Here is a 25,011-nt window from a genome sequence, read left to right as displayed (position 1 = left end):
AGTATGAAGCATAATATTACACCTAAAACATTTATTAAAACCAAATAGGCACAGACAATCAGTTTTGTTTAATCCTTTTGGCATCAACCACTCCCAGTGACAACTGCTTCTACAAGCTATAGTTATATACTGCATGAAAAGAATCTTTTTAATGCATTCACACACAGACTGTTTTCCCTACAAACCTTCTTTGCATCATTCTTTTATGGAAAAATCAGATTTATGGCATTAGGATAAGCTGCTGCTCTTCACTTAAATGTGATTATTTCCAGCCTTTGAGTATTTCCATCACCCGTTCCTGAAACCATCTGGGCATTTGCAATGCTCTCTTCTTGAAAAATACTGATAGAAACATGTGTTACATTTCTCTGAACACACTTGCACTGAATTTCACTTCCAGTATGTTACCCATACATCCAGTTTATTATATTCTCTTCATTTCCAATGTCCTGTTTGATCCTGATGAAATAATCAAGCAATTTCAGCATCTATAAAACTGATTACTTCTGTCTGTTTTTTGGGATATTAGTATATAGAACATGAGGTTTGTTGAAAGAAAACAACAAAACTTTTATTCTTTACTTCCTCCCTTCCTAGTTAGATTTCGATTCATGACTGTCTTCCATTTTATCTCATGATTTTTCCTTCTTCTAGCTACTTATATAGGGTATTACTAAAAGATTGCCTTGCAGTTGAAATTAGGTCAGCCATTCTCTTTAATCAGAAGCAAGTAAATTTAGGGCAGAAAATACTGCCTTTAGCAGATGCAATGCCAGCTAGACCTCATCGTTATCTTTCACACATTTTAAGGTTTCTGGTTGAATCATTTCAACCAGCTTGTTAGTTGTTTGTTCAGAAATCTTCAACGCTATTACAAACGATCATCCATGGCTCACTGATGTGTAAGAGCATTCAATCAAGTGAGACTTTCTTCTTTTCTCCACGTCGAGGAAGATATAAACAGTTTTTATTCATGCTATAACAAAGGACGGCTACAGCACACCAACAGAAAATTGGTAGATGGTAGTCATTTTTGCATTTATGATAAGATGATGAGACACTTTCCTTTCAAATAGCATAAGCAATGTTTTTCTGGTGTAATTTCCAGTCCTTCATTAAAAAAAATCATACTCTTGTCAACCCACAAATGACCCAGTGATTAATTACATTCAACAGCTTTAGTTTTGCTCTTCCTCCTACCAGGTAGGTACCAGTAATCCCTTCACCCACAGTGTTTACTCTGCCAGCTACTCTGCTTTAAATAACATTGGAACATTTAACCTTATTTCTGTAACAAGATACAGGAAGACTTTAGAGACTTCAAGCTATACTGGTAATCCAGGACGTTTCACTCTGATTTAATTACGATATTTAATATTTTAGAGACTTTGTTTTAGCTACCAGGCCTCGGTATAATCCTTTCCTTTAGTGTTCTACTGCTGCAGTTAGCTTACCTTGCATAATCATCAGAACATTTTCTGTTATCAGCTCAACAAGAAGCAGGAAGACCTCAGGGTCAGAGCTACATATTACCTCTTAAGTCTTTATTCTAATCCAAGTGATTTTAATCATTACAGTTAATATTTGAAAGCTCACTCAAAATACAAGTTTTAATTATATTTATTTCATAGATAAACTATGCAGTGTTTTTTAAGACAAAAGATAGTGCCAAGGTTGAGGGAGTAAGCCCATGGTGGTACACAGTCTTAAAAACAGGACTTTGCTTGTTGATTATTATTATTAATGTTTCATAAATGTATTTTACACTGTGACGTCTTACTTAAGAGGTATTGCAGACAAACTGTTAGTTCATACAAATGCTTTCTATATTTCTTTTCAGGTCAAATCAGTTTATGAGTACAAAATCTACATAATTTGTAGTAAATACTTCAGTTTAACAATAGCACAATTCTTTCAAGAACTAGTAAATACTGATTTTGTGCACTGTTCACTGACATTTACAAACTTAAAAGACACATGCAAAATATACTTAAAAATATAAAATTAAAATGAGAAGAAAAAAGATGAGCAGATGACATCTGACAGATGGTACTTTGATCTGGTAACTGGCAAACGCAGATATACTGGACTCTAACCTTCTTGATGCTTTCCCTCATATTCCCTCACATCCCACACCTGGAGCATCACTACCAAGTGATTCTGTGTCAAGTCCACAAGAACTACTACTGACCTGTAATACAGGTAATCCTTACAGCATACATGAATTAAAAAAGAGAAAGGATAATCTTTGGATTAGTATCACACAAGAGCATGAATAAGCTGTGAACACAGTCTTGTATTAACAAGTTCTCTCTGGTGGACAGTCCACATGTATATCACATTTTGGATGACTAGAAGACTTGTAGAACACAAAGCAATGATTTTTTGCCTTATTCAAAGCACTCATAATCCTACTACTCTAGTCTTTGCCAATTCTTGGGTAGATATAAATTAATCTACCAGAGACCTTTATTTCTTCACAACCTCACTCTGGCCGGGGAGGATGAACGAAGACAAGAGGTGAATGTACATGTGGACTATCCATCTCAAAGAACTTCAGTTACTTGTAAGTAACCTCCTTAGTCATCTTCAAGTGTTAGTCCACATGTGCGTTCACACTGTGGGTGACTCTGAACTGTACTGGATACTTTCATATTTACCTGGAGCTGGGTCTCAGAATCCTTCATGCAAACAACATCTCAGCACAAGTCTGCTGAATGCAGCACCAATCCTGGATGCTTGTACGATGGCATAATGTCTGGTGAAAGGGTAAAAGAAGTTCCAGGTGGCTGCTTTGCATATACCCAGGATGAAAACACTTTTAAAAAAAATACTTTTTAATTTTTAAGTGATGTTGCTGGTATCTGATGGTGGGTGCTCTGATTATTCAAAATAGTTCCATGCTGGCTGCTTAAATTCTAGCCTTCCCTGATCCAATATTTTTCCTTTAATAATCTCTCACTAGTGATGGTTGTATCCTTGAACATCTCTTCAGTGGGACATTCTTCAGAAATCTGCCTACTACACTTAAACCTATGAAAAATTCAAGAACTTAATTCTTGACATCAAGGTTTAAATCTCTAGGGATAATCAGAATCAGATAAAGGAAAAACCAAACAGAACCCTCCCTTCTTACATGGTTATTTCAGAATATTTTTCCTCCGGATAGTTCCTCCATCCATCCTCAGTATCTGCTGAGGTGATACCAATGACAGCAGAGGCTTAGTTTTGGAGGATTTCACGATAACTACAAGGAAATGACAATATCTAGGATGGAAAAAGAGTGGCTCATGCTGAAGAGTGCAAGCCACGCTGACAGAAAGAGATGGTGGATGTGCAATGGTGTTTTTACCATTCTACAGATTCTTACACAACTCAAAATACTTAGCCATACTTCAGTTTTCAGTCTTCGGAATCCTAGGCAGTATGGCTCATCAGATTAGGTATCCAACTTCAAGAAAGGTAAATTCCGGTTGTTGCAAATTCAGATCAGTCATGACTTGAATCACGACTAAAATTAGGAATGACCTAAAATGAAACATCTGATAGTTCAGGAGGCTAGTAAGACAAAAGACCCACTCCTAAGTGAAGACCATCTTACTAAGGTTTCCTTCCCTAACAAATCGATGAAGCAGGGAAGCATGGAAAATTCCTCTCTCCAGACACAAGCACTGGTTCCTCATTAGTGTTCTGATGCAATCTCAAGAAAAACGACAACCCTGCAGTTGAAACCTGAAACAATGGCAGATCCAGTCAACACAAAAATGCAATACTACATCTGATAGTCATATGAAAACAGTTCTGAGTACTAAGGCAAATGAATCACTTTCAGACTTGTCAGTGATCACAGTTAGTGCTGTCATCTTGAACTTAATGATGTGGATAAGATTTCACTTTCGTATGTCTAAAATGTATTTCTAAATTTCTTTCTGCTTCAGTACTGGGACTACTTAGTCCCACTATTGAGGTCAGGGGAAAACGGTTGAGCAGTGGTCCATAGTGAAGAATGTTACCAATATATTCATAAGGGATCTCTGCAATGCTGTATGGGAATGTTGGTACTTTGCTATCTTAGTGACCCAGTGGGATCATGTAACTTTGGTTAATCTCTCAAGTCTCAACTGTCCATGATGCTACATAAGCCAAACTCAACATTTGATAAATATTACTTAAAGACACAGGAGACAGGTTTAGGAACAAAAAAAAGGACAAGAAAACATACATGAACAAACAAGTAGTTGACAGCACCTGAGCACACTTTTAAGAGATAATACTGGTGAGGAACCAGGATTTGAACCAAGAAGTTGCAGGCCTAGACACAACTGTTGTGGGTGCTATTGTATAAAGACACAGATAAGGATCAGAAGCAAAGAAGAAAAAAAGTTTGTGGAACTGAAATACTGAGGGGGGAAATCTGTTTTTCTTGGAACTGTGTGGACATCCTTCAGTACAGGACATACAGTACCAAGCAGATTCAGGAAACTCAAAAGGAGATTCTTTCAGGAAAAAGAATAGAATGCTCTCAATCTCAGGGGGGCAGTCACAAGTAGCGCTATCAGCTCCAGACGTCCACTCATGGGGACCCACAGATGATCTTCAAAGTCCCTAGTGACAATTCAGTTTCAGAAAATAAATTATCTTCAGAGTCACAAGTCAAGAATAACAAAAAGGCATCAAAGTATATAACAATGTATATATAAATACACAAAAGACGAAAAGACAATGCCTATGTTCCACTTGCAGAGGTAGAAGTTTTATTTTCTTCAGAAACAACCTAAATGGGTTATCATCATTATAGAAATTGTCAAAGAGGTTTATTTGGTGACATTTATCACACAATCTGGTAACTTAAGTCAGACTTCCCAACATATACATTCACAGATGGGTAAACAAACCAGCCAATACCAATGTTTGTCACTCAAGCAGGTGACAAATCAAGCAACTTGGAGAGTATTTCCAATTTGAAAACATTTTATATACGTGCACACATGCAAATATGTATCTATAACATGTATAATCATTGCAATACAGTTCATGACAGATTTTACTATTTTGTAACACTGCAGGTTCATAGCACTGTATTAACATCTTGTAGAGAAGTAGGAATATCTATCAGCATCAAATAAATCAGTGACAGGTACACTGTTCTTGTCAGCACTCCAACAACTGAGCACCCACTGTCTTTCTTTTTTTTGACCTCCTTAGCGTGTGGATCCTTCCAGACATACAGTCATCAGAAAATTGAGCTGTGCAGTCAGGAGAAGTCACTACTTAATGACAGGGCACTCAGAGAACAATTTCCCTATCATTTTATAAAATTGGCACTTCTGGCTCGTATTTAAGTGGAATCTATTCAACAATCCATTCCTAAAAGTGGAAGAGCAAGAGTCCAGTAAACCAGAGTTTATACTTGCTTGACCATAATCAGAACAAATCAAATGTGTTATCCAGTCAGTTATAATTGTCTTTCACCCTATCTATGACATTTGATCAATTTGAAAACAAAGAATTTAAAAAGTATCTAATTCTGTGATGAAACAGACACCTAGTTGTGTTTGCTGCAGCAGATGCAAAGAGGCAAAATGACCTTCAGGAATCAATGGCAGAGATATTCGAGATAACTGACCGAATTCTAGCAGCTGTTCTTTTGGTATTCCAGTTCATTTGGTTCAGAATCTGAATGGGATGAAATTTTACTGGTTCCGTCATAATTGAGGCTTACAAGACTGAAAATAAGATAAAATTAAGATGATGCAATAAATGAAAAAAAAAAAAACAACAACAGGAAAAGAGGATGGTGCTTAGGTAAAAACATTTCCAGTCTCAATAGTTACAGTTGCTTGAGTGCATGCAAAGAAGAGCAACAAAGCTGGTGAAGGGACTGGAAAAAAGAGAGTTATGAGGAGTGGCTGGGGGAACTGGACCTTTTTCAGCTGTAGGAGGCTGAGGGGAGACCTCATTGCTTTCTATAGCTACCTGAGGCTGCAGCAAGGAGGGTGTCTCTTTACTCAAGCAACAAGTGATAGGATGTGAGGAAACAGTCTCAAGTTGCACCAGAGAAGGTTTAGATTTGGATATTAAGGATTTTTCCTCATGGAGAGGGTGGTCAAGTATTGGAAGAGGCTGCTCAGTGCAATGGTGGATTCCCCATTCCTGGAGGGATTTAAGAGAAGTGGAACCAGGGGTGAGGGTTCAGTAATGGGACTCAGTACATCAGCTTGGTGGTTGGATTTGATGATCTTGGAATGTCTTTTCCAAGCTATATGCTTCTAAGATCTCCAACAAATATGTATTTGTGCTAATTGTTATGTAAAGACTGCACTGAATTTGCCAATTATAGCATTCCATGTAACAAGCTGACTACTTGAAAGAGATCTCCTGTAATAGCAAAGAACAAAATCCTGAAAGCAAAGTTCGCAAATACTCTGGAGATTATTATACTGAAATTAATGTTGAATGGTTTGTACACTGTCTTCATTATCTGAATGGGAAAGCAAACACTGCTTTTGAATACAGGGAAGCCACACAAACTCATAAGCACCAAGCAGACTTTTTTTTTTAATTTTTACTTTTTAAAATTTAAATCTGTTTTTCACTGAACAGAGCTCTAAGTCAAGAAACTCATCATTACCTTTAGAATTTTCCACCTCGCAAATGTTGTGTACATTGGTGAGACTTTGCAGAAGGGGTAACGCTTACTTTTGATGACATTTTATTGTAACATGTAATCTTGTACAATTTAGGCAGGCAGAATTTTCTACCATCAAGAGAAGTAATAACTCTAACAGGAGTCACTCAAAAGGGCAGTCAGTCCTTGGAAGAAGCATTCTTAAATAAAAAAGCATTCAGAACTAAAAAAACCCTGCAGTGGCAGTAGAAGACTTATTAGGAAAACACTGATAAGATGAACACTCATCACGAGATTCACAAGTGAGTTCAGAAGGCACTCAAATACAAGGTAATCAAATACTAATTCCACCTCTCTTAGAAGCATCTCACTGCTGCTAAAAGACGGTTGATACAAAGCTACTATTATTAGAGTATTCTGGAATATTATAAAATCACATACCAATCTAACATCTGTATTATGTAATTAATAAATTATTAGAAGGGACAAAATGCAAGACTGTTGCACAAAATGCAAGATCTTACACTCTTGTGTGAGAGTAAGGATGATTCTGTAAAAGCATCATATTATATATTCCTTGCACTTATCAGAGGGAGTTATGAGAATCTGGTAGGAGAGATTCAGTCAATTTTCTGAAGGTATTAAAGGAAGTATCTCAAAGCCTGTAAAGACACTAAGCAATCTCGGTATTAGAAACCAGATACTTACATGGATAAGTTAGCAGGTGAAAGTAGAGAAAGAAGAAAGACTCTCTGTGAATTCACTGAGGACCTTTTATAAACTAGCACTTTTATAAACATTTGGAAAATGGCGTAGCACACAAAGTGACAAAATATGCTGATAAAAGTTTATTAAAATAAGTCAATTGTAGAAGACTGAAGAGGACTGCACTTTAGTAAGTGATACAACAGCCAAAATGCAAATGCTCATAAAAAACCCCAAGTGATTTTTGTGGGAAAAAAACCCCCACAAGCATAACTTTATATGCAGGAAAATAGATTGTGTCTTAGAAAAATATCATAAAGCTGTGAAACACATACTACTACTCAGTGAACAAAGTGGCACTAAAACAGGGCTTTAAGAAAACACTGCTTCAGTGTTCAGTCGAAAAGTAAGCCTAATATTAGGAAATCATATGACAGGGACACAGAACGAAGTGGGAATTCAGTACATGTATATCTTGACTACTGAATAAACCTCAGCTCTTTGTATCAGAAATGGCCAGTGAAGTTGGAATACAGTATGGAAGACTAAAAACACCGCAACAGAGAGACAAGCAGGGATACAACAGCAGTCTAACAAACCACATCTTACTGAAAAGATGCATTCATTAGAAGATGCAAGTAATGGTTTACTTTTTTATAAGTAGAGAACATCACACAGCGTGAGCAATATGCTAAATGTAAGAGAAGCTACTTCACTCAAGAACTGCAGTTCTGCCACAGACGCTTAGATGATGCTTCATACAGATCCCAAAAGCAATTAGGCAGCCTCAAAGAATTAAAAAAAAAATCAGTTAAGACTTCTTAACACAGAGATAGCAATTCTGAATTGCAAATCTCTGGCACCTGCAACAAGAAATCAGGAAAATATCACTGTACATCTATGTTGTTTGCGCACTGTTCCCTACGCAACTGCTGTTAGTCAATCTCAAAATTCTAATTTAGATTAATATTCAGTAATGTCCCACTTTGCATTTCATAGGTGAATAAATGCCGTGCTCATTTTAAATATAATTTCACTTTTTATGTCAATTAGTTTTTGTATAGCAAAACTGAACTTACCTAATTTTAAAATGTAATCTCCCCTTACACAGATTATAGAGACCTCCAGCTATGATTACATTTTATGCAAGTTACTAACACTGTATTATTGATAAATTTTATGAACATACTGTTTTATTAATTCAAATAATGCTACAAAAATATATTTTATTTATATAGCTTATAAATGAATCACAACCTATATTGAACAAAAGGCTTATTTATAAGAGTAATATTCCAATGCATTAAAATTCATTTTTTCTCCAATGATTGTTTTAAATTTTACCTTTTTCGGGATCCAACTGCTCCTGGGAAAGAATACTACACAAGACTGGGTTCTTCCACACTCCCTTCTCTTGAGTAAGTGTAGTTAAAATATGCAGTTCCCCGCTGCCATTTTCCATCAAGTTTTTATGAGCCACCTTAAGGATGTATTTTACAAAACAATGTGTTGTTAAAAAGAAAGAGAAACATGTCTTTTATGTTCTTTTATATCTTACATAAAAACAAACAAAAAATCTCCACAAGCCACCAGACAAAGAGTTAAATGCGTATCAAAATAACCTTAGTATGCAGCCTGTAACAGCATCACTTTTAGTCCACTTCCTAAGATTTAGTCAGAGAAACCTAAATCTCAGGAGGGGGACTGAACATCCTGAACATCCCCAGTTTGCAGTGCAATTTATCAGCAAAGCTACTTCTGAAAACAGAATTTTGAAATGTGCTTCCCTTTTGAAAACTGAGGATGAAAAAAGTCTCTTGCACATATACTGGTGTGACGTCAACTGTAAGACCTGATGGTTCTACTCAAATATGACGAAGGTAGACTGGATTCCTAAAATTAACCAAAATACTGTCTTCCACACGTCAATAGCAGGATTTGTTCTGGAAGCAGAGTTCTACTTGGGAGCAAACTAAATTGACTGAAAACTCTGAGGATTACATAGCAACGCACAATTAACGCTAGTCCTGAAAGAGGAAATTGCTCATTTCAATCTCTTCACATTTCTTTTACTTTCCCACCTGCTCTGAAGACTATGGAGCCTCCTGGCATAAACATGTCCCTTAGGAGTCAATCTGCATTAGACAGCTGCTAGTAAAAAATCACTGTGAAAATCAGCTTTGGATTTTCCTTTATTATTTAGGCTGAAAAATATGAAGCAACTGTATCTTGTCTTTTTTTGCTGTAATTATTTTTCTCTCTTTACCCCACTACATATTTTGATAAATTACAGAATTTCTTGAGTTGGAAGAGACCAATGAGAGTCATAGAAAGGCCTGAGTTGAAAAGGACCACAATAATCTACAAGTTTCAACCCCCCTGCTGTGTGCAGGGTCACCAACCACCAGACCAGGCTGCCCAGAGCCACATCCAGCCTGGCCTTGAATGCCTCCAGGGATGGGGCATCCACAACCTCCTTGGGCAACCTGTTCCAGTGCATCACCACCCTCTGTGTGAAAAACTTCCTCCTAATATATAACCTAAACCTCCCCTGTCTCAGCTTAAAACCATTCCCTCTTGTCCTATCACTATCCACCCTCATAAACAGCTGTTCCCCCTCCTGTTTATACACTCCCTTCAAGGACTAGAAGGCCACAGTGAAGTCTCCCTGGAGCCTTCTATTCTGCAAGCTAAACAAGTCCAATTCCCTCAACCTTTCCTCGCAGAAGAGGTGCTCCAGCCCTTCCTGGCTGGAGAATCACTGAGTAAAATTTCTGTCTCCATGCAGGACCGCCCCAAAACTCAAACCCTGCGCCTAAGAGCATTGTCCAAATACTCTCTGAACTCTTGCAGCTTGGCGCCACGATCACTTTCTTAGTGAAGGACCTCATCCAAATCTCCACCTGCTCTTCCCCTGACACAGCTCTATGCTGTTCCCTCAGGTCCTGTCACTGTCACCAGAGTGCAGAGATCAGTGCCTGCCCTCCCAGTTTCCCTGATGACAGAGATGTTGGCCACCATGAGGTTGCCCTTTAGTCCTTCATAATTTTCGTTGCCCTCCTTTGGACACATTCTACTATTTTTAATACTTCTTGTATTGTGGAGTGCAGAACTGCCCACTGTACTCAAAATGAGGCTGCACCAGTTTTGAGTACACTGGGACAACAACTTCCGTTAGCTATACTGTGCCTGATGCGCCCCAGGATAGAGTCTGCCTTTCTGGCTGCAGGGGCACACTACTGATGCACATTGAGCTTAACATCAATCACATCCTTCCTTCCTCTGCAGGGGTGCACTACAGCCACCTGCACCCCAATCTATAAAGTACATACAGGATTACAGCATCCCAGGTGCAGAATCTGGCATTTGCTCTTATTAAATGTTATACAGTTGATTATTGCTCTGTGTGATCTACCAAGATCTCTCTTTCAGTCCTCTCTAACCTCAGGGCAGTTGATGGCTGTGTAGTTTAGAATAATCTGCAAAATTATTTAGCGGGCATTCAAACCCAGTGTCCAGATCATTGATAAAAATACTGAAGAGAACTGGCTGTAAAATTGGGAATACCAATAGTGACTGGCTGCAAGTCCGATATTATCCCATTTCTACAACCCTTCAAGCCCTCTCCTTATGCCAATTGTTCACTCATCATATTTATACACACCTAGTCATATTTATACACACCTAGTTGCAGGCTGGACATTTTGTCCAGGATACCATGAGGGACAGTATCAGAAGTTTTTCTAGAATCCACAAAACTCCCATTCCTTTTGATCACTAAGTATGTAATCTCATCATAAAAGGATGTTAACTTGGTAAGGCATAACTTCATAAATCCATATTGGCTTTGATCAATACAAATTGTCATTTAAATATTTTTCAATAACTCACAAAGTAATATTCTTCATAATTTTGCCCGGCATAAAGGTGAGGCTGAGGCCTGTAATTGCCAGGGTCTTCTTTTTTGTCCTTCTTGAAAACTGGAATAACATTGGCAAGCTCCCAGCCAACTGAGAAGCACAATTTGTTTCAACACCCTTCTCTGAAAGCAGAGCTCTAATTCCTAACCAACTAGTTAGCCCAGCAGAAGACCTAAAAGTCTTGATAGATCTTGATAGATCATTCAAAAAAATAAACCTCCAGTGCACAACAGTAAACAGCAAAAAATAACTTAGACACAATATTGTTCCATTTCTAAAGGTTTTTAAAAAAAAGAAGTATAGTTTAAAGAGTGAACTTCTTTCAAATATTTAAAAGGAGTTTTTCTCCAAAGCTGCTACATTAACTATGAAAGAGACAAGTGATACAATTGACAGCAATTGTTTCAAAGTACACTGAATTTAAAGCTGAACGGTTTGATCTTTATCATCCAATAGGAAACAAGTCTTCAGGCATGCTACATAATATCCTTACATTTCCAACACATTTTTAAAAGCTAGAAAGTCTCCACTGCTCAAACTCACCTGTACAAAAGCCTGAAACTCTTCCCATTTATTTTCAGGTAAATCAAGGGGCAGACATAACAGAAGTTCAATACAGCTTCTGAAAGGCAAATATGAATAGTATCTGATGCATTTTTTTTGCTTTTAAAATGTATAATAAGCAGTTTTTTTACTCTAGTATCCAAATAGCCATTTGTTTAAAATGCTACAGTTACAATACGGGTTCTTTTGTTTGAACAGATAAAGAGCAAGTGGTCTTGGATATTTTTGCATAATTTAGAAAAGCAGCCTCTCTAGAAAACACTAATTCCAACAACAACAACAAAAAAAAGAACAAATGAAAGAATTTTTCATTGAAATCCAACACTGTAAACAACCTGTTAACAAACTGTGTAAATTGATGCATTTTCACACTGCATGGGGATCAATACTAACAACGTACTTCATGTTAGGGATGGTGGCTTGTCCTACATCAGAGGAATCCTAAAGACTGCTCCATCTCCAATAACCAAAGACATTCTTTCTCATATGCAGCATTCACCATGAGGAAGGAAAGTGTCTCCCAACTGCACTGGGGCTGGCTAGGATGGAATTCATATTCTTCATGACAGCTTGTATGGTGTTTTGACCAAAACAGTGACTTTAACAGCTGTTTTAGCTTCTGTTCCACGCTGTTCATACAGCATCAAGGCCCTTCCTTTCTCACTCTGCCCCTCAGTGAATAGACTGGGGGATGTGCAAGAGACTGGGAGATGGCACATCCAGGAAAATGACCTCCACCAACCAAGGAGATGTTCCATGCCATGCAACATCCTGCTTAGCAATAAAGAAGGGGCAAAAAGGAATTTACAAAGGTTATCCATCTTTTGCAGAGGAACTGGCTGAGCATCAGCCTACCTGTGAGAAGATTTTAAATCTTTTGTTCTTCCACTTCTCACTTATTAAATAATTATTATCTTGGCACACCACAAGTTTTCTGCTTTTTATTTTTCTTTTCTTGCCTTTCTCAGCAAATAGCTGCATGGTGCTTAGCTGCCTACCAGCATTAACCCACACCACCAACCTATTTAGAGTTTTTATAATAGTAAACTGAACTGAGAAAGCATTCAGACAGTGAAAAGTTATTACTGTACAGTTTGGGTTTAGTAAACAAAAAACACACTCACAGTGCTAAACGTTCGAGCACAAAGGCTACATTTTCACACTCAGAGGTAAGATAAGGTCGTGCTTTAACATAACTTCGGATTGCCACTGTATACACCTCCAACAGGGGCAGAGGATCTTCTGATGTTTTCCACTTCTCTGCATACTCCAACAGGGTCTGTTCATGGAGAGGAAGAAACACAAAGTTTAGGAACAAATACAAGTTTTTAATTTTCTACTCCTCGCTAACAAGACTTTTCTCCTTAATGATTATTGCCTTAATAGGAATTATGTAGGTCGCTCCAAAAGTAGTGCCTCCTACTTATTTCCATGAAAACAACAACAGATACAAAGGGCACAACAACAGCAATTGATAAAACAAAATTCCAGCTGCAAAATATTATTTTGCAGTTTAGTCATCACCATTAGCTATGCACTTTTGCCAGAGATGAACAAGACTCTGCGTGCCACGCTTGTCAAAATCTGCAGCAGTGGAGGTGGCCTGCTGTCACCACTGCTGAAATGCACCACTCACTGCAGCACTGTGCTCATGCCCTCAGTTTGGACTCCATTACATCCAGCAAGCTTTGATGAGTATCAGTAGGTGCTACTTCTTCCATATGGAGGAATTCAATGCCACACTTTCACTTCATTCACGCTTCCATGTCAAACGCCCTGTTTTCAGACTGCCTCTCAGCTGCCATCTGTCACATGGCAATAACAACGGAATACTGACCGGAAGGTTTAACCTCTGTTGCCATCCCACCAACATTCACCTCTGACACAGCAGGCCAATGCAATAAAACAGAAAGCATTACCCTCGGAGCACTTATCGTAAATGTTTTCGGAAATGTATTTTTTCCATAAAACACACAGTTTCATAAAAAATTGAAACTTACCTCCCCCCAACACACTAAGAATTGCTCACTGATCATATAAAAACCAAAGGAGTGACAATTTCCCCCCATCGTAACACCAGATGATTCTGTCTGCGTTTGCATTTTCTGAATATAAAAGCCTAAAGATCACGTCTGGAAACACAGATAACCTTTTTTCTCCCCCATACACTCATAAATAAGGCACTGAAATAAACATTTTTAGATGCACATCTGTACAGTTTAGCTTCTAAAGCAAGTAAATAAAAGCATTATCTTAATTTTAAATTCTATACTTTCAGGAACAGTTTTACTTTTCCTCTCTTCTGCCATCTTGTCAAAACTAAGCATTTTGAAGACTACAAATATACACCTAAAGCTCATTAGTTAAAAATCTACTTTCCTACTTGCCAAATGAATAGGAAAAAAAAAAAGTTAGAAAAAAACTAAATAGAATGAACTAATTAGAATAGGACTAATTAGAACATGCAACTCTGCAGGGATAGGAGAATCAGCACCATCACCAAAAGTACAGAAGGCTTCCATTCATGTCAGGGAGGTCAGCGGGACTCAGACACATATTTAAGTTGGAAAAACAAGTATGGTTCTCACATCAACGTACAAAACTTCCCCCTTAGATCCCTGCTCTCAAGCCTAGGGCAGCATAACTGGTAGGCAGACGACTTCTGCACTACTGCGGACTGTAGGCTGATGCATTAAGATGATGGGTGTTGCTGTTTACTTTCTAAGGTGCAACAGATAGAAATCTCACAGTAACAAACAGCAATTTACGTCATCCAACACCCCGCTCAAAGAAGGAACATTAGAATTAGCTGTTTGGAGTAACACCCTATGAGGATACTCATCCCAGTAAGTATCCTAAGGACAGAGATCCTACAGTCTCTAAGAGTAACCTGTTCCTGCTTTTGACTAATGTTTACTGTGGCTCTTTCTCACCAGTATCATAATGCAGCCCCACAAGTGCTGAGTAAAGGGACTGATTTCCCCCATGGCTGCACTCATGTTAATACACATGCACAGGGTGGGCTGCTCAGCTCTCAGTCTAGCAGGACAGCAGGGCTTTCCCAGCAGAGCTGCTCCCCAGCAGTTGGCCCCAGGCTGCAAAAGCACAGGGCACAGGGCGTTCCCTACCACGTGCAGGGCCTCAGCTTGCCTCAGCTGAACTCCCTTAGCCCATCCCTCCAGGCTGTGGAGGTCCCTGTGAATAGTAACCCTGACTTCCAGCATGCAGACTGCTCCCATCAATTCAGTACCATCTGCAAACCAGCTCAGGGTGCACTGCCCTCTCATCTCATTCACCAGTAAAAAGTCACAGAGCTTGTGCTCCAGCGTCAAGGCCAGACAGGATGCCACAGGCAGCCTGCTGCCACCTGGACTCTGTACTACACATCACAGGTCCTTGAGACATACTGTTCAGCTACCTTATTATATTGCCTGCATAAGCAGCCTTTTTCATGGTTTATAAGGATACTATGGAGACAAAGTCCAGGGCACTGCTGATACCAGGTAGAAAACAAAACAGCTACACAACATTAGCTGCTGTCCTCTCCTCTGCAGAACCAGCTATTTCTGCATGGAAGGAAACCAAGTTTGTCAACATTAAGGTATTTCACATAGCTCTTATGGTCAAGGCCATCAGTAAAAGTCATGCTTTCTCTTTTTATGACAGATGTAATTAAAATACTTTTGACAATATCGGTTCAACTCTGTCGAAGTTTTTTTCCTAGACAAGAGAATTAGAAATAGTCCTCTGGACAATAAAGTTTTTCTGCTACAGAATGTCTCATATACCTGAATAAAAAACAATGCGGTGCAGCTCAGCTAATTTCAACATGCAAATATTAAAATGTAACTCTTAATATGCAAATATAACAATATTAGTGAACTCTTTATGCCTGGGATATAATGCAACTCAAACTATCAAATTAGACTTTGAGTAAGCCATCTCTGCCTTTACGTATTAAAAAGAGAACAGAATGTTAATTCTTTGGCAAAGACAAGTCTGTCACAGTAAAAGGCAAACCAAAACTAAGTTTATTCCTGTCTTCTACTCTTCAGTTTAATGCAACTCAAATTCAATACTGCCTTGTCTATGTCACACATATGTCCTGAGTTAGCTAATGGTAGTATTAAGAACATGCTTAAAATTCTCCTGTTTGCCAAAACAAACACTCATTAAAAAAAAACAAAAACAAAATCCATGTTAAACTGAATCAGAAAACGTTTCAATGTGCTTGTTTGCAGTCACAATACCACAGCCAAGTTGCAGCACAGACAAAACAAAATACCAAGGGTATTCCAGTCAAGGACATTACAGGCCAAAAATTTTCATTTTTTCTGGCAAATAAACTGCGTTAAAACTGATTTTAATTTAAAAGGAAATCTCAAAACAAAGTCACCTTTCAAAGAAGTTACATACTCCACCTTTTGCTGCAGCAGAAGACAGTTTCTGCAGCACCCAGTGCTCCCTGCTGGAATCCTGGGTCTCAAAGGAATATCATCTGTTTTGCTCTCACACTCAACACGATCTCCTTGTAAGAGCAGATAAAAAAAGCACCGCAGATCATGGCAGAGCAATCAGGGACAGCAAAGCACAGCAGAAGCATGAAAGAAGAGACAGCAAAAGAGGACTGGATAAACAAGCTAGCAACATTAGCAAATGTGTATTTCTGTATCATATGGCAATTCGGACCAATGAACTAGAATAATCAGATCAGAACAAGATTTCAGCTTCATAGGATCTTCAAAGAAACTCCTGTCAGAAGTCCTTCTCTTCCCGAATGCTCATATAGCCAGACGCACTCTGATTTCAGTTACTGATTTGTTCTAGGGGACATGATTAAGGATGCTAGCAGTAAAACAGCAAAGTTGAACAAAACAGCCCACCTTACTTTAACAACGAACAGTAGAGCTTATCTAATGTTATGCTTTTATAAAAGAAACAATTCCTCCTCCCAGGTGAAAATGCAGAAACCAGCTGCTGGTGACATTATGAGTAAATGAGAGACTAGCATAGTAATAAAACATTCAGCATAGCTCTCTGTTCATTTGGAAACAGGAAAATTCAACATAGTAGTACGGAATGCTGCCGTGCATACCCTGCCATTTAGTTTCATTCAGCTGACTGCTTAAACCTGATACAGTGGATCTGTCCATCATCAATCTGCCAAATAGTTTCTGCCAGTGAGATAAGTTTGCATTTAGAGAGTTGATATAGCAAACAGGATTCCTCACTTGATATCAGAAATGCTAGGTTTACCTGTTACTTGATGTAAATATGATTTAAGGTACGGCACATCTACATCTTCAGAAGTCTGCAGCAAGCATCCAGATTAATGCAATCTTTGATGTGGCAAAGGACATTTCAAAGTTAGCTACCAAATCAGGACAGCATATCCTTAAAACCTCCAAGTGTGAAGTTGTGCAAGGAAGGAGAAGGAACCCTACATCTCCCCACAGACATAACTTAAGCAATTGGTTATCTGCTAAGCAGGGCCCAAGAGGATTGTCAGCTGGCACTGCAAAGACAGCAACACCTAACAGAAGAAATTAACTGCCCTCCTGGAGAGGTACTGAAACAAGACACGGTAAGTGACGATGGAGACAGACAGGCAACAACCAGATCAGAGGATCTCAAGTTTCACAGGGCAGGAAAGAGAGCTCACAGGTAGTCAGCATGCTGAAAAGCAAGTAAGGCACTACTGGACTCTGATCTGAGTATGGGAGACTATTTAAGACCACAAGCCCATTATGACAGATAGTCACAGACAGATAGGTTATGACAGCCAGAGCCGTCCCAGGCAACTAGGAACTTTACAGAAGCATCATGTAGTCATTAATATCAGAAAATTGGATTGAGGAGGAATTACAGAAGCACCTGCAGAACCTACAAAAGCCAACACCATCCCAATCCAAGTCTAGCTTAGTAAGTTGAAGCAAACAAAATTTTATTTTGAAAATATGCTTAGAAGTAGTTAACCAAAATAAAACTAAATTTAACCAAAACAAATTCAAGTTGGCAAGTTCTTAGAATCCACCATCTAATGACAACTATTTGACATGCTGGTGAACACTGTTCTTTTAAAGCAATGCATACAGATTCAGACAAACTGTATAAAGCCTGCAGAGAGGCTTTCACTGTAACAGTGGCACTAATTTCAGCATTAAGTAGTGCTACCTACTGCTACCTGTATGTGAAATATGTATTTCATATATATATAGATCAGCCACTTCCAAGCCATTATATGAACTATATTAAGCACTTACGCCCACCACACCCTTCACAAATATTCTGCAAGTACGACAGATATCCTTGTCTGTCCTCAGACTACACAGCACTGTCAGTGTACAGAGAAAATCAAATTCATTCTTTTTTGCTTAATGAATCATTGTTGTGCTCCGTTTACAACCATAAAAAGTACGACTCTTACCCCCAGCCCTGGGCCTCATTAAGTTATTTATCTCCCCAGTTAGGACATGCTTGTTAATCAAGCCAAGTACTGTGTGTAGGGCACAGCAGCAAAATTCTGTTCCTCTGTGAGATCGAAAGTGCCTTTTATTTCACAGCTGCAGTTTACATGGTCAGGAATGTTCTCAAAGTGGAAGCACTTCCATTTGTGCAACAAAAATCAATATACATTATATATGTGATTTAAACTGTGGAAAATACAGGTAACGTTCAGACATCTTTTATCTTTCTCAGTTGTTATCAGAGTGCTTACATAAATATTTCACAGCAGCAATGCACCCACCAGACAACGTGTTTCTACTTTCAAGTATTGCACCCAGCAGCCTCCTTTGCTAAAATTAGCCCTGCAATACCAAAGCAGTGTTTCATACTAGAAGAAGGGACTGTTTACTATTAACTGGAGTTTCACATGTATGGTCCACGCCTACATGCTTCTTGAGAATCTGACCCCAAGATCTGATTCTTTACCTCTTAGACACCTGGATACAGGCAAGCTTACTTAAGTATGTTAAAACATGCCTCAAACTGTCACTTCCATTCCTGTCTAAGCCCAAGGGACTAACAGAGGGAGAAAGTGACAGACAGCAGAGATACAGGTCAACTGTGCCTCTGAAAGCACTCCTGTAACTAGCAAAATGCCCATTTCAGTGGCTACCCTCAAGCACGTTTACACCAGCAACAAGCAACAAGCATGACAAAGTTGTTAGGAGCTGCACACAGTGGCAGAAAGAACACCCTCTGAGAAGGCAACTTGGAGGCAGTGGCAGCAGCCGCTGCGTTACAAGCAGTAAGGCTCAGGAGTGAAAGCACTGCTTAGTCAGATCACCCCAGTACCTCATGTTCACATGGAGCTCATGAAGGCAGGGCTCACCTTCGGCTGGCACAACCCTACAATCTTCTCCAGAATCTGCCAGTAACTGACCCAAAAACACAGATACCTTCGCAGGAAACAGCAAAACAGGCTGGTTTCAGAAAACAGGGCAAGCTTTACGCAGAGATCCATTCACAGCTTGTATCATCAGATAGATCACAAGCAAATTAAAGCGAATTGAGGATCCTGAGTTTGCGATCACCAAGCAGCACAGTGCAGCTGGAGGCACGTGGCGAAGGGCTGCCAGATTCCCTCTCTGGGCAGAAAGCTGATACATGTGGGGCTTGTTAGTGGAAGATGCCAGGAGCTGAATGTCAACAAAGATTGCCAGCACTGATGTCAAAAAATGTAGCAGCCTGAGTAAAGAAAGTAAGGCACTGCAGCAATGATTCTGGAACACTTTTCTTGACAAGCACCTTAGGAATGACAAGACTAAGTGGATTCAGCTCCACATATCCAAATACTGGACTAGATGGGGCAGCTGCACAATCTCTAGCAACACTTCAAGGGTAAAGAAGTTTTTGCCTTCAATAAATGTATATACAATTCACGTGCAAATACACATCATATTAGACAGGCTCCCTTGCAGTTATATTTTTCTTCCTTTGGAGCTACAGTTACTCTGCTATCCTTGAACCAGACTTCTGTTACCTGAAAAAATGAATAGGCTAAGTCCGGTAAATAACCAAAGAGATTACAAGTAAGTTTAAAGAAAAAAAAAATCAGTTTCAAAGATGGAAGTCTAAAGGTATGTTGTCTGTGAAGTACTTCTCTAACAACACAAAAAGACCTACTTGAGTTCCTCTATAAGCAAAACTACACTCCTTTTTGAAATCTCACATTAGCTATTACTTTGGAAGACCAAGACAACCACATCTGAACATTTTTGGCTGACATTCCACGTGGTTAAATCACAAAACTATACTTCACATCTGAAAATTTTATACAGCAAAATACATTCTCTGTGGTGTACAAGAAATTTCAGTTCAACAGCAGTGGAATAAGCCAAAGTAAACAGGGAATCATTTGCATCGTTTGAAAAAGTGCATACTTTTCAGTGGACAGTGAGGATGTGGGATATTTACTGGCGGTGGGTAAAGCAGGAACAAAGTTTTTTCAAGAATAGCATGGAAGAATTTACTAGTTATAATCCCTCTCATGTACTGCTATCAAATTTGCACGTTCTGGAGGCATGCTACTTAGTATGCAAGGGAGTTCTTCAAAGCCTTACATGAATGTAAACAAAAGACCATGCTTCATCTTCATGCTGCAACACCCACTGCTCCTCCTTCTCCAGATAAGGCTGCTGTGTTTCCCCTCAGGGTGGCAGAAAGAACGAAACAAAGAGGTAAGGTGCTTCACGTTTACTGTATGTGTGGCCAAACCTATCGACACCACCAGGGCATACACTGGTTAACACCTACATGCAATAAACAACAAATCCTACCATATCCACATATCCATCATCCAAATAGCTAAGGTAAAGAATATTACATCACGTTAAAAAAAAAACAAACAACTATTAAGATAAGAAAGGGGTGGCACAATTAAGGACCTCACAGATCAGCGAAACACGTAAGATAGGCTCACAGTCTTTCACTTCAAACTGCCTTAAATACTCATCCTTAATTTTTAAAAACTGAGCAGACCAAAAATCACAACACTTTTTGACCTGTAAATGTGAACAGCAAGTAGCTCAGTGCAGGACTAGATCTTCTAGATGTATTAAATACTGGCACCAGAAAAATTAAAGGAGTGCTGCTAATTTACAATATACAGCTGGCAACCACATAAAATGAGATACATCATTTAAAAATGTGACGACTCAGTATTTAATTTCTGATGTTGTAGCAGATTACAGAATGGCCAGGGTTGGAAGGGACCTCAAGGATCATGAATCTCCAACCCCCCTGCCACATGCAGGGACCCCAACCTCCACATTTAATACTAGACCAGGCTGCCCAAGGCCCCATCCAACCTGGCCTTGAACACCTCCAGGGTGTCACATCACATGTGACAAAATTTTTGGCTGTCTAAATCAAAAGCCACCCAGACTTCCAGCATCCTGATAAATTTTCAGCTTCATGTGATATCCAGTACCACAGCACTTACAGTTTATTACAAAGCATGCCCTGATTTAAACATTAGTAGGTTGCGAAAATATTTTGTCACTATTGCATTTTCTTAAAGCTCTAGACTTGAAATAGAGTCTTGTGGACTATGACTGCAGAAACAAATTTCCGGTCAGCCCCAAACTTAAGAGGACCTGCTGCTCCAGCAGGAAGAATACAGGTTTATGGGTCCAATGAGATTCACCCCAGGGTACTCAAAGAGCCTGCTGATATCACTGCAAGACCCATCTCAGTTAGTTTTCCAAGTCTTGGGAAACTGGAGAAGTTTCATTGACTGGAAGCTGGCAAACATCCCAGTTTTCAAGAAGGGCAAGAAAGATGACGCTGGTAATTACAGGCCTGTTAGCTTCACTTTGGTGCCTGGCAGAATTATAGAGAACATTATTCTGCGAGTTAGTGTAAGCCAACAGAGTCATAGGTTGCAGTCAACATGAGTTCACAAGGGGAAAGACCTATCTAACAAACTCAAACCTCTTTCACGACAAAGTTACCCACCTAATCTACCAAAGGAAACCAGTTCATGTTATCTTTCTGGATTTCAGCAATGCCTTCGCTAACGTTTCTCACACCATCTTTCTGGTCAAAATGCCCACCATACAGCTAGACAAAAACATGATGCGGTGGGTGAACAACTAGCTGATATGTTGGGTTCAAAGGGTAATACGGCATATGGAGTTACATCAGGCTGGTGGTCACTCACTGCTGGGATTTTGCAGGGCTCCCTTTTAGGGCCAGTTCTCTTTATTGTTCTCAGGAAAGACTTGGATGAATGACTTGAAACACTAAGTTTGCACATGAAACTAAAATGAGAGGAACTGTTGACTTCCCCGAGTTTTCTCTTGAGAGTAGAGGAGCCTTGCAAAGAGACCCTGACAAACTGGAGGGCAGGCAATCACCAACCACATCAAGTTTAATGAGAGCAAGTTCCATATTCTGCATTTGGGATAGGGAAAATCTGGCTAAACATAGTGGGGAACAAACAACTGGAATACAACCCTGCAGAAAGGGATGTGGCTCAGGTTGACTGCAAATTGAACCTGAGATACCAGCATGCCCAGGCAGTCAAAAGGGCAGCTAACAATCCTGGGGTGCATCAGGCAAGCTGGGGGTTAGGGGAAAGTTCTTCACCAGCAGGAGATGGGCATGGAACAGGCTGCCCAGGGCAGCAGGCACAGCCTGAGCAGCTGTGCTGAGCTGATTCAATGATTCTAATGAACTGAATATGACTAGTAATTAAACTATGAGTAATTTAATTAGGTATAAAAGTTTAAATTCTTCCCATGCTTTCTTTTAGGAGTCTTATCTGCGTTCTGTACTCTTTTGACACCTTGTTATATTACTACATTGCTCAGTGGAAGAGAAATTAATTTCTCATGCAATCCTTGCAAGTCAACAAGACTAAATACCAACACCCAAAAGTTACTCTCATTGCAACAGACAGATCCAATCTTTGGATCACTGTTTTGGACAGTCTCTTTCCTGTACCTGCTTCATTTCTCAATTTTTAAATTAGTCTTGTGCCAATACCATTACATTCAAACAACTCCAATATTAAAGTTTTGTACTACTCTTGATTTAAAGAAATAACACACTAAGTTGACCTGTGAGATTTTTCTTCCTCCATAATAGATTATAACCTAGGGAGCAGAAAGTCAGATGGGAAAAGACATAGCTATGAATTCTGCACCACACCTGAACCTCTGAAGTTTGTCTTTTTAAGGCTACAACTCTACAAGACCACTACAGGAAAAATCTCAAATAATTATTTTTGCCAGTGTTAAAAAACATCAAAGGCCAAACTTTTTTATTTTTCATTTTCTCAGAAGTACATGTAAAGACAAATTTCCTGTCAAAATTCTATGTAAGTTTTCAGACACTGGGAAAAAAAAAAATAAAAATGCAGAGAATCCTCTTAATGGAGCTTGGAATGCCAGAGATGCATGTTTCACATAGAAACAAGCAAATGACCAGACAGAATGCTGAAATACATTACTTCAAATAAAAATGTATCTTCTGTGATGCTATCACTATCTCACTGTAAGATCAGGAGAGCTAAATATGCAAACTCACACAACATATATATTTTTGAACAGCTGACTTCTACTGTAGATCTTGTTACAAACTCCTATTCACTGGCAGACAACACCTTTTTAAAGTGTACAATAAATGTAAGCGGGAGTAGAATCTGAAGCACTGTGAACTGTTTGGTTCATCTAATTATTGCTTAAGTGGTTCTCATCATTTGAGTCACTTTCTTTTCCTACACAAACCGGGGAAATACAAGGCCATATGTATTTACTTCCTTCAGGTCATGAAATATACATATTGTGGTCAGCTACCAAACCACACAAAAAGAGAATATTACCCTGACCTTTAAAAACTCCACATTACTTGCATGTTCTTCAGCTCTCATTTCCTCAAATCTCACATGCACTACTTCAGATGAAGAACTGTCTTCTGAAGACATACAGCTGCATTTTAAGAATTCAATTCACAACATTGAGCTTTTTTTTTTTCCCCTCTCCTGCTTATCTGTGCCTGAGTTACAAAAGCATGCAATGACATGCCAGGTGAGCTAGGCAATGCCAGACAACACAGCAGCTGTAAGGATATGAAAATGCTCATCATGTCTATTTAAAGAGTCTTCCTAGGCTAACTGCTATGCTAACAGACTGCTGCTGAGTGTGAGGAACACTGACAGTGCAGCCATACTTACCTCTGAAGAAAACAGAAAGGAACAAGTGATGACATCCCATCCTTTATTACTAGCACGATTCTTTGTTTTGGACGACAAAATGAAAACACAGTCCTGAAAGCAAGCTCTAATCCCTTAACCACACTTTGACTGAAATGCACTTAGCCCATTATCTAGTATCCTACCAGTTTTTGCATTCTTGTATTATATCTTGTAATATCTTGTATTCCATCTTCCCGGGTTTGATGCTTCACAATTAATTTAACTGAAGCTCAGACAAGTGAGGTTTACTAAATTTCTCTTGCTAAAATCGTTTGTTCCCCTTCGTGAATGGGTATTTCATTTTGCTGTCTTTTCCATTCATCTCTATACCTTGCAGGTAATCATTAACAGAATGTAAGGATTTGGAAGTCTGACTAGCAGGCCTAGATAGTTTCTCCAGTATATTCCTTCTCCAGCAAAGGAACCATCTGCTATTCAGGAATGAAAAATAGCTGAGTAGTAAATTAAAGACTCCCAGTGTTAACCCCCAAGGACTCTAATCTTAAATCATTTTTCAATCCCCAAACCCAAGTCTGCTTCTCTTTGAAAATGTTTCAGTTTCACATTGTTGACTTCTCTTAAGGTACAACAGTCATGAATTACAACTAATTGCTTCTGTTTAACTGTGAACCAGATCACAGAATCACAGGGGTTGAAGGGACATCTGGAGATGACCCAGTCCAACTGCCCCACTTTAGTTCATTCCCTAGAATAGGCAATCAGAAGAAAACAGAACAGCATTTGAAAAAGCACGAAAACTTCCCTGGCCAAAGGAGAACAAGGAAACTGGTAAGAGCACAAAGCAGTGCCAAGGGGAGGTTCTAACTAGACATTAGAAAACATTCATTTGCTTTGAGAGTGGTCTGATATTGGAACAGGATTCCTAGAGGCAGTTGATGCCCCACATCTGTCAGTGCTCTAGAGGCATTTGGATAATGCCCTCAATCTGCTTCAACTTTTGGCAAGAGCTTAAGAGATCAGGCAGTTGG

The 25,011-nt window shown here is 39.1% G+C and overlaps 1 protein-coding gene across 2 annotated transcripts in view; it reads right to left on the bottom strand.

Annotated features, from left to right (window-relative positions):
- ZNF292 (zinc finger protein 292) overlaps window positions 1–25,011 on the bottom strand; it is a 56,166-nt gene that overhangs the window by 15,498 nt on the left and 15,657 nt on the right. For both annotated transcript variants that reach the window (XM_052694154.1, XM_052694164.1), the window contains exons 2-4: window positions 12,942–13,096; window positions 11,797–11,875; window positions 8,678–8,813 (exon numbers count right to left, since the gene is read on the bottom strand). In XM_052694154.1, coding sequence (XP_052550114.1) covers window positions 8,678–8,813; window positions 11,797–11,875; window positions 12,942–13,096 — 370 coding nt within the window. The remainder of the gene's footprint in view (window positions 1–8,677; window positions 8,814–11,796; window positions 11,876–12,941; window positions 13,097–25,011) is intronic.

The sequence above is a fragment of the Tympanuchus pallidicinctus genome, unplaced genomic scaffold (assembly GCF_026119805.1).
Source record: "Tympanuchus pallidicinctus isolate F22 unplaced genomic scaffold, pur_lepc_1.0 scaffold1, whole genome shotgun sequence".
Classification (NCBI taxonomy): Eukaryota; Metazoa; Chordata; class Aves; order Galliformes; family Phasianidae; genus Tympanuchus; species Tympanuchus pallidicinctus.
This window is presented reverse-complemented; position numbering and strand designations above follow the sequence as displayed.